A 13,032-nucleotide genomic window follows, 5' to 3' on the forward strand; every position below is an offset into this window, starting at 1 on the left:
GCTTGTATGCTTGGAAATAGACAGATTAGTGGCCTAGGGGATAATAGGAGGAAGCCCTTGCTCCCAGTGTGGCTCACGTGTGCAGAGAATCAACTGCACACTAGATTCCCTTTCATTTCTTCCCATCTGTAGAACTGACCTCATTGCCCACCTCATCGAAAAAAGCAATCACTTGTTTTCCCCCTTAGTTCATAGAGAGTTGTTCACCGTTTTATTCTTTCTTTTTTAACCAATGCTGTCATTTTTCTGCAACTTTCCTTGTCCTCTCTGCTTCGTGTTCTCTACTACTACAGATTTTTTTTACTAATTGGTAATATTATGACTAATAATTTGATCACGTAAGTGTTGTACTTTTTATAATTTTCCTAACACTGACTATACAACCTAACTCTGTAACACGAGACTGAGGTATCCTTGAACAGACTTTCCTGCCTTGCTACCGGCATTTTCTCCAGAGTCATGGTGATACTTTATCACCGATTCTGTTGGTGCCTTTGAATTCCTCTGAGCATTTGTTCCTCACTGGCTCCTTTAAACGCACCCTTCTCTCATACCTGGAATGTGCTTCATTATGGCGTACACACTCTACATGTCCTCTCTTTTTTACAAGACACAACACAGGCACCACCTTTCTTAAAACACCTTATCATTGTTATAACATGAAATATATTAATGCATTTTCTTGCATGTAGAAAAAAATCCATACTGCTTTTATGGAAAGGATACAAAGAAAAAAATGAATAGATAAAATCAGAATAGATAGAGAGGCTTACCAATGTTTGCTGAAAGGAATAAGAAAGACCATTCAGTAGACTGATAACAAGAAAATAGATTGAAACTATTTAACAGGCAACATAGGATGAGAACAATTTCAGACTGACAATAACCAATTTCCAAAACCTGTGAGCAGTGTGAAGTAAGAACCGTCAGGTACAGCTATGCAGTTTTTGTTTTTTGTCTTTGTTGTTCGATGTTTGTTTTTTTTTTTTTTTTTTTTCCGAGACAGGGTTTCTCTGTGGCTATGGAGGCTGTCCTGGAACTAGCTCTTATAGACAAGGCTGGCCTCCAACTCACAGAGATCTGCCTATCTCTGCCTCCCAAGTGCAAGAGGAGCTGTGCAGTTTTTATACTGGACAATTTACAAGAGTTCCATAAATGTCTAGTTAAGGGTGGAGTCACCGAACATTTCAGCCTTGTAGGACTGCACAGCTTCCAGTGACATCATCCGCTTCAGAATGTAACTTTTAACTGGAGGTTGCAAAACGGTTAAGCAAAGGTTTGATTTTGGGTTTTTAGCAATGAGTTGTATATATTTTTATATCCCTTAAATAGGGTATTGCAAATTTCATCATCAAAATCAAAAATATAATGTAACAAATATAGCAAGTTTTAGTTACACAAAAATCATAAATATGTCAAATAAGTCTGCTATTACAGTGGGATTAAACGCCATCTTAAAGTGTGGTACAGTTTGCAAAATGTCCTTACAGTTTATGGATTGTGGATTTTCAATACAAGGAAATCAATCCCAACCATTTACAACACAGATTTATAAATCTTTCTTACTTGTTTTATAAACTAATAAGTACCACACCACAAACTGAGCTTAACAAGTGGTAATTATAATTTACAGATTAAATAAAAGACTTCACAGTCTCATGCTAATGTGAAGCCTTGATTTTGTTTGTGCCTCCGTAACTTCAGTGGTGCCTGAACATGATTTTTTTCCTGAAACCAGCTAGAAGGAAATAAGAATTTGTTATTGTTGTTGTTTTACCTGTAAATGTTTTTCTTTTTGTTTTCATTTTTGTTTGTTTGTCTTTGGAAAGCAACAAGTCTCTTGACTGTCCACTCGGAGAAAAATCTTATTTCCAAGCTCAAGATGAAATTCTTCCATGTTTAGAAGTACTTCACCACCTTCCTCTTATACTCACCCACTGTAACATATGTTCTTAAAAATCCCTCCTTCACAACAGAATAGCCAAAAAAAAAGTTCTGCTTTGAAAGCCTCATCTTTCATATGTTTTAACTTATCTTCCCCCAGATCCCCCAGCTGTGGAACCAGCATTCTTGGAAATCCGTCAAGGACAGGACAGAAGTGTCACCATGAGCTGCAGGGTCCTGCGGGCTTATCCAATACGAGTACTCACCTATGAGTGGCGTTTGGGCAATAAATTATTACGGACCGGTCAGTTTGACTCTCAGGAATATACGGAGTACCCTGTAAAAAGTCTTTCCAATGAGAACTACGGCGTCTATAACTGCAGCATCATAAATGAAGCCGGGGCGGGGCGATGCAGCTTTCTGGTGACAGGTAGGAAACTAAATTAATTTGATTTTTTTAAAAATGATTTTAGAGCCACAGACCTTGGACTTAATGCGAATGCTGGTTGAAATCATTTCCTGAATAGATAGGCGTGTAAATTTGTGATCTCACTGTTGTAGTTGCTGTTTCTATCTGATTATTTTTAGGGCAGGAAAGTCTGTCTTTCTGGTGAGAACAACGCCTGTGCCTGTAAAATCACACAGATAGTTCCCTGAATTCAGATGAGGAGAGCAAGTTCTCCTGATCTTGTTTGTTCATTTCAGTAATAACACAACTGATTGTGGTAACTAGTAGTTCTGAGAAAAGATTGCAAGATATGACTTGTGGTCTGGCTCTCATTTTTTTTTTTATTAGAAGTAGCAATGTTTTGTTTTCTTACTTAGTTATTATCTCTTAGTGTCCAAGGATTAGTTTCTGAGTTTGGTCTTTGCTTGCCACATGTTCTCAAATATTTCATGGCAGACAAATAAACGGTATACTAAGTATGACAAGTAGGGAGAAGTACTAATACATTTTGATGCTGTTAACAACTGGATGTTCATGTTGTATAGTTTTAGACCCTTATTGAAAGTATTATTCTGATATTCTCCATGCTATGACAAATCTATTGTTTTGCTATTTTTTTTTGAGCCAGAGTTTTGGAATGTATTAAAAGAAAATTACCTTTTCAATGTTATTTTTGTTTTATGTAAAATTCCATTTAACAGTTAGAACTTTTGTGATATTGAATAAAGAAGCTGACCCCTGTGTCATCTCTAAAAAGCTATTGTTAAAAAAAAAGATGAAAATATTCCAGACTGAAAACTTGTTCATTAGTGAGAAATCTGGTTGTTATGATTTGATTTTGAATAATCTCTTTGTACTGGGTAGTTTTGTGTATCAATTTGACACAGGCTAGAGACATGAGAGGAAGAAGCCTCAGCTGAGGAAATGCCTCTTTGAGATCGAGCTATAAGGCATTTTTCCATATAGTGATTAGTGTGGGAGGGTCCAGCCCACTGTGAGTGATGCCATCTCTGACCTGCTGGTCCTGGATTCTATAAGAAGGTGGATTGAGTAAGCCATGGGAGGTAATCCTGAAAGCAGCTCCCCTCGATGGCCTCTACATCTGCTCCTGCCTCTGGGATCCTACCCTCTTTGAGTTCTTATTCTGACTTCCTTCAGAGATAAACAGCAATGCTGAAGTGTAAGCCTAATAAACCCTTTCCTCTCCAGTTTGTTTTTGGGTCATGGTATTTTGTTGCAATAATAGAAACCCAAAGACACTCTCTAAAGCTGGGTTTCCTCTGAACCAATTCTGCTTCCTAAAACATAATATTAGATTGACGAAATCACTTGGCTACCAAGGAATATAAAGCGGTCTTCTCTGCTGTACTCTCCTTCTCTTGATTTAACAAGCCTTTATTATGGTTCATATCAATAAAAGCCTTTTATTATTTGATTCTTAAACTAGACTATTAACACAAAGCCAAAATTTCCGAGGACAGTGTGTTTAGCTTGAGGGAAGGAGGGAATTGTCAGTGTAGTGAAGTTAATAAGGCCTGGAATGTTGTCTGTTATTCAAGAGGAGATTTGCAATCAGCTAGGTTACTGATAACTTTTTTAAGAAATGTTTCATTTTTGTTTGTTTCTTTTGTGCACTTGTGTGTACTTGTATGGGGGTGTACTTTCATGTATGTGGATGTCAGAGAACTTCTTGCAGGATTTATTTCCCTTAGGATGGAACTCGGATGTCAGGGTTGGTTCCCAATGACCTTCTATGCTGAGCCATCTGACCCAGTTAGTCAGTTTCTATGTATTACTTTCAATAGTAATAGGAATTGTGTAGAGACAATTACTTTTCTCATGTTGACACAAATGAAGAATCTGACTTTCATCCATTAATCCTTTTAAAAATAAAAGACATCATAAAATTAACTAGAAGCTTTTCAACTCTTTTGGCCTTAGATAATTTCCAATTTTCTAAAGTGATACTATTCTTTAACTGACTGTCAGGCTTAGGATCATGCTGCTTCTGTAAGGTTTTCATTTGTTCCTCCTTATGTGATCCAAATTCTCTTTGAAAAGTGGAGGACAAGCTGAGACCAGAAGAAACTTTAAGCTCCATTCTTCCACCTCACATCCGTGGGGTGCAGCAAGTGGATTTTGATAACCATGGAAAGGAATAGATTTGTTATGAGTTTCCTCACAGGGGGAAAGGAAATATCCACAGGCGTTATTTTCTTTTTGTGGTGTGTGCTCTTCAAACTTCAGGTCAACATTATTGTTTCAAGATCTCCTCACAAGATGAATTGTTAAAAAAAAAAAAACAGAAAAGGAAAAGATCAAACTTTAAGTAAAGTACAATCAAGAGAAATACATGGGGGAGTAGGCATTTTCATAAGTTCCCGTGGGAGAGCTTTTGAAAGACAGTATAGCTCTCCTACTGAATTATATAAGAATTATCATCCCTCAGGAGTTAGGGACAACTCAAAATTCTTCTCAACTAACATGAAACAAACAAGGGGTAAAGAATCTGGTGGTGTATACCATGTTTACTTGTGGGGGAGTTTTTACAAGTTTTTAGGAATAATATGACACATTGGTGTAGTAAAATTAACTCATTTGTAAACATGAAATTTTAAGTTGCTATATAGATATTTATATATGTATATGCATGCTTTTCTATCAGGACATAGACATTATATTTGTATCTTAATAAACAGTTCTATGCCATGATGAGAGCAGAGAGATAAAATGGAATTTTACATTATACCATGATGAAATTGTTCAACTTATGGAAAGTATTCTTAAGTGCTTAAAACACCTAGAATCATGTATGACATGACTAAGTATCTTTCTGCATTTGATCCTAGCACATAATTGACCCAGGAGAGATGGTAAATCTTTACTTATTAAATAGATAGGTGAATTGATAACAACATTTTTTATTAAAAGAAAGAAAACTAGAACTGAAGCAGGATTAATAAAAACTCAGTCAGAAATTGGGGTTCAACCTGAAGATCCAAAAAGCAAAGCAGCCCTTAGAGCTGCCTCATCCAATTTTATACTCCTATTTTGGGGACTAAAGGTGTGCACCACTGAGTTTAAAGGCACACATCGTCAGGTCTCTATAACAAACTGGTGTGGCTACTGGGATTAAAGGTGTATGTTATTGCTGTGTGGTCTATAAGGCTGGTCAGTGTGGCTGTTTTACTTTTCTGATCCTCAGGCAAGTTTTATTTGTTAAAATACAAGTAAAGTGTCATTACATAGAGTAAATTCATGTTTTAATTAGGAAAAGAAATGGGTATGAACAAAGATAAAGAGTAGTTCAGATTGGAGATGAACAATGCATTTCACAGCCGGCTAATGGATGGCTGCAAGGTTGTGTCTATAGACTCACTTGGTAGCTCAAAACTTACACCATACACCAAAAAAAAAAAAAAAAAAAAAAAAAGAGCGATAAGTTCAGAGAATATTCTGGCTATTGCAGGAGGACTCTAAATGTAATTGTCCATATTCTCACAAGGGAGAGACGAAGTGAACTCTGAGAGGTAAGAGGACAGACTTTGAGTATGAGCTATTGTAAGACAATCCAAAGAAGCTCTGATGTCACCTGGACTGAAAGAGAAGAACCTATGCTCCTCCACTGCCTCAGCAGGAGGGAGCGCTGTGCTCTACCATGGCTGCAGGTTTTGTTTGCCTTTCAAAGCCAGAACACAGACACAGTAAACCTTAAGTCTTCAGTTTGTGGTGAATTTTATGGTTGTCTTAGATAACTAACACATGTGTCTCATTGATCGCTTTCCCAAAGAATTCTCTTTAAAATTGCAGCAAGGCAAAAAGGACTGCTGTGGTGAGTGTCTTCATGGCTATTAGTGAGATTCCTCATGACTCAGCAGAGCTGTGCTTTCTGATTATTTCTTGCCTTCTGTAGTGCTAACAGAACCAGGTTACAACTAGCAGTCAGCAGATCAAAGCAACCTGAGAGATTTAACCTACAGATGGCATCTGTTTTATATATTCATTTATGTAATTCATCAGCAAAGAGCTAGCAATATTCTCTGTATTATAGTATCATCACAATTTCATCAGATGATCAAGGGGAGAAATCTCCTGAAGCTTAATTTTGAGATGGGGAAGAGCCCATGAGGCACTTTTACCAAGAGTACCAGACATGAAGAAGTACATGGTTTTACTTCTTTTCTAAGAGAAGGATCCTGTTACTTGTAATAAAATACATTGGTTTATGAGATCCCAAATGATTTGTTTATCAAATGTTCTGGTTGCTACTCCTGCATACTTAGCAATCAGGATGACAGGTCTAAGTGATTTCTCATTTTGTTTCTAGCCATTTTCTCTCTGTAATTATTCAATAGTCTTATGATGGTAAAACTGTTTAAATTTGCATGTGTGAGGGAAATCAGACTTTAAAGTCACACATCAAAAAGAAAAGCTTTCAGTTTAACTTTTGATGAGCTGTTTGAATAAAATGTACATGATGGTATCAGAGGAAAATATAAGTCTGGGTATTTGTTACTTTACTTTATATAACATAAGAATTAAAAGTAACATTGTTTTCATGTTTAGCCTAGGAAGGGAAAATAGAGCATTCTTTGGTTTCTAGAAAATACGTTCAATTAGACTTATAAAAAATTAGGAATTTAATATTTGGAAATCATTTTAGATTTTTTTAAAAGGAAAACATAAAAAATAAATTACCCTTTTCAAAAAATTATCCAATACCAAGTAGTCATCCTGTAACATTATAGAGACTGAGCAATATGTTTATGTGTGTATGTATATATATACATATATTATATTATGTTATTATATTATATACACAATTAAATAAAAAAGACAAGAGGCCATGAATTTAATGGAGAGCAAGAGTAGATGGAATATGGGAGGGGCTGGAAAAGGAAAATGATGTAATTCTATATTAATTAAAATGTTGTATGTTAACCCTAGACATGCAGTGTAGTCTTATTGGCATAAACATTTTTATAGTTGAGTATGAAGACTATGTAACAGGTTCTTAGCTGAGGAAAGTTTTACAATCCTGAAAGTATTTGATAAATGTTTGTGGGTAAATAATGAATGCTGTAAACAGATATTTCCTATCCCAATTGCCTGATCCCAAATAACCAACTCAGAGCCTGAATATGAATTATAAATTCGCCACCAATAGTTCAGACTTATTAATAGCTAAACCTTACATTTATGTTAGCTTATTTCTATTAATCTGTGTATCTCCCTGTGACTTTACCTGTCCTCTAGCATGTCTTGCTTCCTGGGCAGCTTGCTGACGTCTCCCCAATTCTTCTTCTCATCATTCTCAGTTTGCCTTTCCTGCCTAACTTCCTACCCGAATACTGGTCTGTCACCTTTTTATTAACCAATGAGAGTAGTATATATTCACAGTGTAAAGAAGAATTGTTCCACAGCAATGTATGATATGCTAGATTAGATACTTTAACTAGAAAAATATTTTCTAAGCCTTTGCCAGTTTTATAACTGTATAATTTTCTTTTCTTCCTGTGTTCCTTATGAGGACCTCATTGTCTTTGGGATACTATCATAGCACTTTATCTGAGCTTTTCCACTTTTGCCTGCTCTTAATTCCACGTCTATATTTCTGGGAAATATATAATTTTTTTGCTAGAAATTCCTTCTTACAGTTATGTGAGAAATACTGGTGCTCTGTATGCCCCGTGAGATACAGAAGTGTTTCATTGCCATCATCCTTCAAACCCTTCACTCAAACCTCACAGAAAGTACAAGGAATTTTCTCTATCTCAATTCTTCAAGACACTTCAAAGTCACTTCAAACGAGATAACTGTATATGAAAGATCAAATCTCTTTAGGACTCTGTTCCTTTGTTTTGCTGACACTGTATTGGGAGATACTAATCCTGTGTGTTCTCCTAGACTGGCCTTCGTATACTGTGATGCTATTGGCACATTAGTCTGTCGGCAGCATATAGGCTGTGATAACATATTGTTTTGTAATTCGTATAGTAATGTATTAATTATCCAGAGTATCCAAAGATACCGATAATCTCCAAGTAATCATAACTTAAATGGAATAGAAAATTATTTCACTCTGGTTGCTACCTGATGCATTACTTCCGAAACTCATGTAAAAACTCTGCTAGAGTTCTCTGAACTACAGCCTGTTCCTTCCTATTGCTCAACCACCATCAAATCCCCATCCCGTTGCCTTAATGGCCTCTGGAATTCTCATAATTTTCCCTCATTTGAGATGAAAGTGAAATCTAATTCTTCTTGAGGCTTTTCCAATAATTGTATATGCCTCATTATTGAAAGTGGCTTAATCATTGCTGTACCTGCCATAGATGCTGTGAGTACTGACTTTATTAGGAAATGAGTAAGTAACACTCCATCTCTTGTACATGTTGAAAGGGTCTATCTGAAAATATCGCAATGAAATTAATCAAGTTTGTAAAGGAAAATCTTGGATCTTCTGGTTTATCTTTGTAATTACTCTGCAGCTGTCATTAATCAGTTATGTATTACTGTTTAGTAACAAAATCCTGGGCCTTCATGTCACATAGGAGCAGACACACTTAGTGTCAGATGATGTTTAATGATAGGAAGTTCAACCAGAGATTCTTAAGAGATTTTACTGATAAACTATAGCAAACTCACTGTGTTACTTCTCATTTTCCTATATAAATTTTACAGTTAGAAGCAATACAAATCTAGCATAACTTAATTTCTGAATGTCAATACTCTAACATTTCTCTGTTCTGGAATATACTAAGAAATGTGCTCATATCTTGAGGTGCAACGTGAAGGAATTCTTTCCATACTTCTTTGTTTTATTAGAAAAGGGTCCTTTTTAGGTGGTGGTGGCGTGCACACCTTTAATCCCAGCACACAGGAGGTGGAGGCAGACAAATCTCTGAGTTCAAGACAGCTCTGTCTACAGAGTAAGGTCCAGTATGGTCAGGGCAACACAGAGAAACCCTGTCTTGAAAAAAAAAAAAAAAAAGAAAGAAAGAAAGAATGACATCCTTGTGGCAGTTGAATATTAGAGACTTTTCTATACACTGCCCGGGGCCAGAGGTCACATTTAGTCCTGGAAAAATGCTTGCATAACCTAGAAGCTAAGTCTCCTGAATGGTCATGTGATTCAGGAACCAGCAAGAGGAATCTTCAGTTCAGGCACTCCAAAATGGAATCTGATACAATGTAACAGAGTCACAGAGGTGTCTTTCAGTCACCTTTGCCACGTCATATTAGATTGGGAAGAAAAAAAATCATAGTTTTCTATTACACTCAGTAGTAGAAAATTACCCAAAGGAGTATTTGGACATCATCTTATCATCTTACAGTTCGCCTACCACCCATAGCACCATTTACCATCAGGGATGCCTTCCGAATACAGTCATCTCCGAATAAAATGCTTGTGTCTAGTGTAGGATGTAACTAAAGACTTCCTTCTCAGTCTAATCTCTTTCAACATTCATGGTAAACAGGCTAATAGCTAGCAAGAAAAGTGCAGCTGTGACTATTTAATTTTCTCTCTCGTTTGGAGTATTTAAGGATTGTATATCCTTAACTTTTCATTTCGTAAGTTGCAAGATTGATATTAAAACCACCATTTTATTCATGTTCAGTATCAGCATATCAGCTACTACTGAACTGAAGAAATAAGGCTAGGGTGAGGTGTTTTGAATAAAGGAGCGAGCTAAAGCACCAAGAATAACTGGGGACAAGAATGCCCCCTAAGATGGGTTAGAGGGTTTTATAAGTTCTTTGCCTGGAAAAGTAATGAGGAAGAAATAAAACCAAAGCAAATTTAATTCTCCGTAAAGCTTTAAAATTTGTTCTTGCTTTATAATTCTGCATTTAATGAAAAATGACCAGATGAAAATATATCTTGATGTTTGGCATGACATCTTTTAGCAGTATTCTGTTAAGCATATAATTCTTATAAATAAATTAAAATGAGCAATTTAAGGTTGTTTAAAAACTATTCATAACTTATAAGAAGGGTAGAGAATTTAAACTTTGAAAATAAAGAGCAATTTTCAGTTTTATTCATTATAATAACTCTAAAAGAAAAAAATCTTTGTCAAATATTTTTACAGGGCCAGAATTCTGATTAACATTCTAGAATTCTATTTAGAAAGGATAAAATATACTACTGAGTCCAAGTGTTTCTCCCAGTACCTGATTTATTAGATAACTATTAAATAGAAAATAAGAATACTGCATAGTAGTTCTTAAAATACAATATTTCTCCATATATGATGTACTCTCTTTAAAAAAGGTGGGACCACCAGTTTTTGAGTAATGGAAGTTCAATGAGTCTGTGATACAATCATCAATCCTTTTTAGACATGGATTAATAGTAACTGTTTTAAAAAATACTAAAGGAATCAATTTTTGATAATTAATCTAAATTAATGTGGGTATATCCATGAATTATAAAATATATTCTTTAAAATTATAATATAGACTAATGAGACTACTGTTATTACTTTAAAATATTACCAACACATGCATAGGTATTATAAATTCAAGTTTCTACATCATTTAAAAAAATTCTTTCTAGAAAACATCATGAGGTACACATATTTCATACCATATCTGAATTAGAACCTAAGCTAATTTTAAAAATTATTATCAAAGAAATAATATGATATCTTAAATACTCTGTATAACTATTTTTTATCTTCTTTATAAAATCCTGGACTTTCTCCAATCAAAGATGAGTTCATGCCACAGTGTCAAGACATTGGACTTGCCAGAATACAGTAAGGGTAAAGACTTAATTTAACAATTAAGGTCAATTTGAAAGTTGTAATTTCCAGGTCTCAATATGTGGGTCCAACATACAAGAATATCTGTATGGTAGACATTTTTACTCAGAAAAAAAAATGATTACTATATCTTGAAACTACTAAAACAAAGAGAGTCAATAATTTATATACACAGAAACAGGGTAAAAAGACATGAACTTCAGACCCTCTACCGCGGAGTGTCTTGTTTCACCTCTAAAATTCATATGTTAAAGCTCCAGCACTATGGGAGTTTGGGGCTCTTAGGAGGTAATTAGGAGTGGGAGGGCACAGGGTTCATGGTTGCTGAATACTCAGAATCACCAAAAGTCCACTGGGAAGAGTGGCTTCTAGGTCACTGCTTACACCAATGAATGCTGATGGAGTGAGTGAGTGAGGAGAGGGCACACCTTATCAAGAATTTTGCAGAGCAGTAAAAATTTAAGCTGAGGAAAACTCTCAAGATATAAAGATTTAGTAAGGAGAGAATAAATGTTTGACAAGTTAGAGGACCCCAGGTTTGTGCAGGCTTTCCTGATCATGTCGTTAGTGTAACAAAGTCAGGGACGTTTGAAGCAGTGCTTTGCTAATCTCTGCCTGTGGCTTTATTAATCTTGACCTTGACTATGAGCCTGCCATTAGGCACTGCCTGGTGTCCTAAGCACTGAGAATTAAATTTAAATTAAGTTCTCTTTGCTCTCACAGCTCCCAGGAGGAAGCTGCAGTGTTCCTGGTCATCTCTTTGTAGAAGGTAGTTTAGGATAAAGATAGGTAGTTTGAATTTTTTATTTTTATTTTTATTTTTTTCCTTTTTTATTACTTTAAAAAATATCAATCCAAATTCTCACTCCCTCCCCTGCTCCCAGTCCCCTCCCTCTCCCTCCACAGACCCTCCCCACACCCTTCAAAAAATAATTCTGTTTGGCCAATTGCTTAAGCATATTTCTGGCTAACTCATATCTTAATTTAACCCATTTCTAATAATCTGTGTATCACCACAAGGCTGTGGCTTACTGGGCAAAGTTCCAGTGTCTGTCTCCAGTGGGGCTACATGGCTTCTCCTCGACTCCACCTTCTTTCTCCAAGCATTTAGTTTAATTTTCCCCACCTAGTTCTGTTCTATCCTATCAGGCCAATCCAGTTTCTTTATTAACCGATGGTATTCACAGCATACAGAAGGGAATCCCACATCTCCCAACCTGTTACTTAATTTATACATCATTACAGCAATAAAGAATATAAAAGATGCTGAAGCTTCTGAGAATGCCTATATCCTTATTTAATAAATATAGTTAATGAAAAAAAAGAGATAGGTAGTTTGGGGCAGAGACAGGTATTTTGGGGTAGAGACAGACTTATCAAAGGTCATACTTACTTACAATTTAGTATATTGCAATTAGCTACATTAGAAGCGATGTATTAAAATCATAAATATGTAAAAAGCAATAGTACCTACAATGTATTTCCAAAAGGGGCAATGTCTCACTACAGCTACCCATCCTGCCCACCTTGCTTCTTACAGCCTGCTTTTCTCTTACCAGCATGAATCTTCGTTCTCATAGTCAGTGCCAAGCATCTTTGTCTTTCATCATTAGTGTGGCTGGTTTTGCTGTTTTAACTGTTACACTCCATTTTTACCTTCCTGTCCTTTCCCCCTGTAGCGTTGTGGGAAGCTTGTAGTTTTCAGCATGGCCCATTTCCGTTCCAGTCTAAAACTCAGTAAATCCCTGACTCAACAGTGAGTTATAGTAAGTAATTGTGAGTCCATATTTAGAGCAATGCTAACACTAAAATATGATAATATTTGGGAAGTGGAATTAATATAGACCTCAGCTGAGTGTTATAATATGAATTATAACAAGAACTGACAGATTAAAACAGCATAATTTAAGCCATGAAAGGATTCCTAGG

At 35.8% G+C, this 13,032-nt stretch overlaps 1 protein-coding gene across 1 annotated transcript in view; it reads left to right on the plus strand.

Annotated features, from left to right (window-relative positions):
- The window catches only part of Mdga2 (MAM domain containing glycosylphosphatidylinositol anchor 2), a 687,020-nt gene that overhangs the window by 600,184 nt on the left and 73,804 nt on the right, over positions 1-13,032 (plus strand). Inside the window, 1 exon segment of the mRNA XM_050163190.1 lies at positions 2,045-2,314. Within this exon segment, the coding sequence (XP_050019147.1) occupies positions 2,045-2,314 (270 nt within the window).

This window comes from Alexandromys fortis, unplaced genomic scaffold (genome assembly GCF_014885135.2).
Source record: "Alexandromys fortis isolate MF-2015 unplaced genomic scaffold, M_Fortis_MF-2015_v1.1 scaffold_17, whole genome shotgun sequence".
Classification (NCBI taxonomy): domain Eukaryota; kingdom Metazoa; phylum Chordata; class Mammalia; order Rodentia; family Cricetidae; genus Alexandromys; species Alexandromys fortis.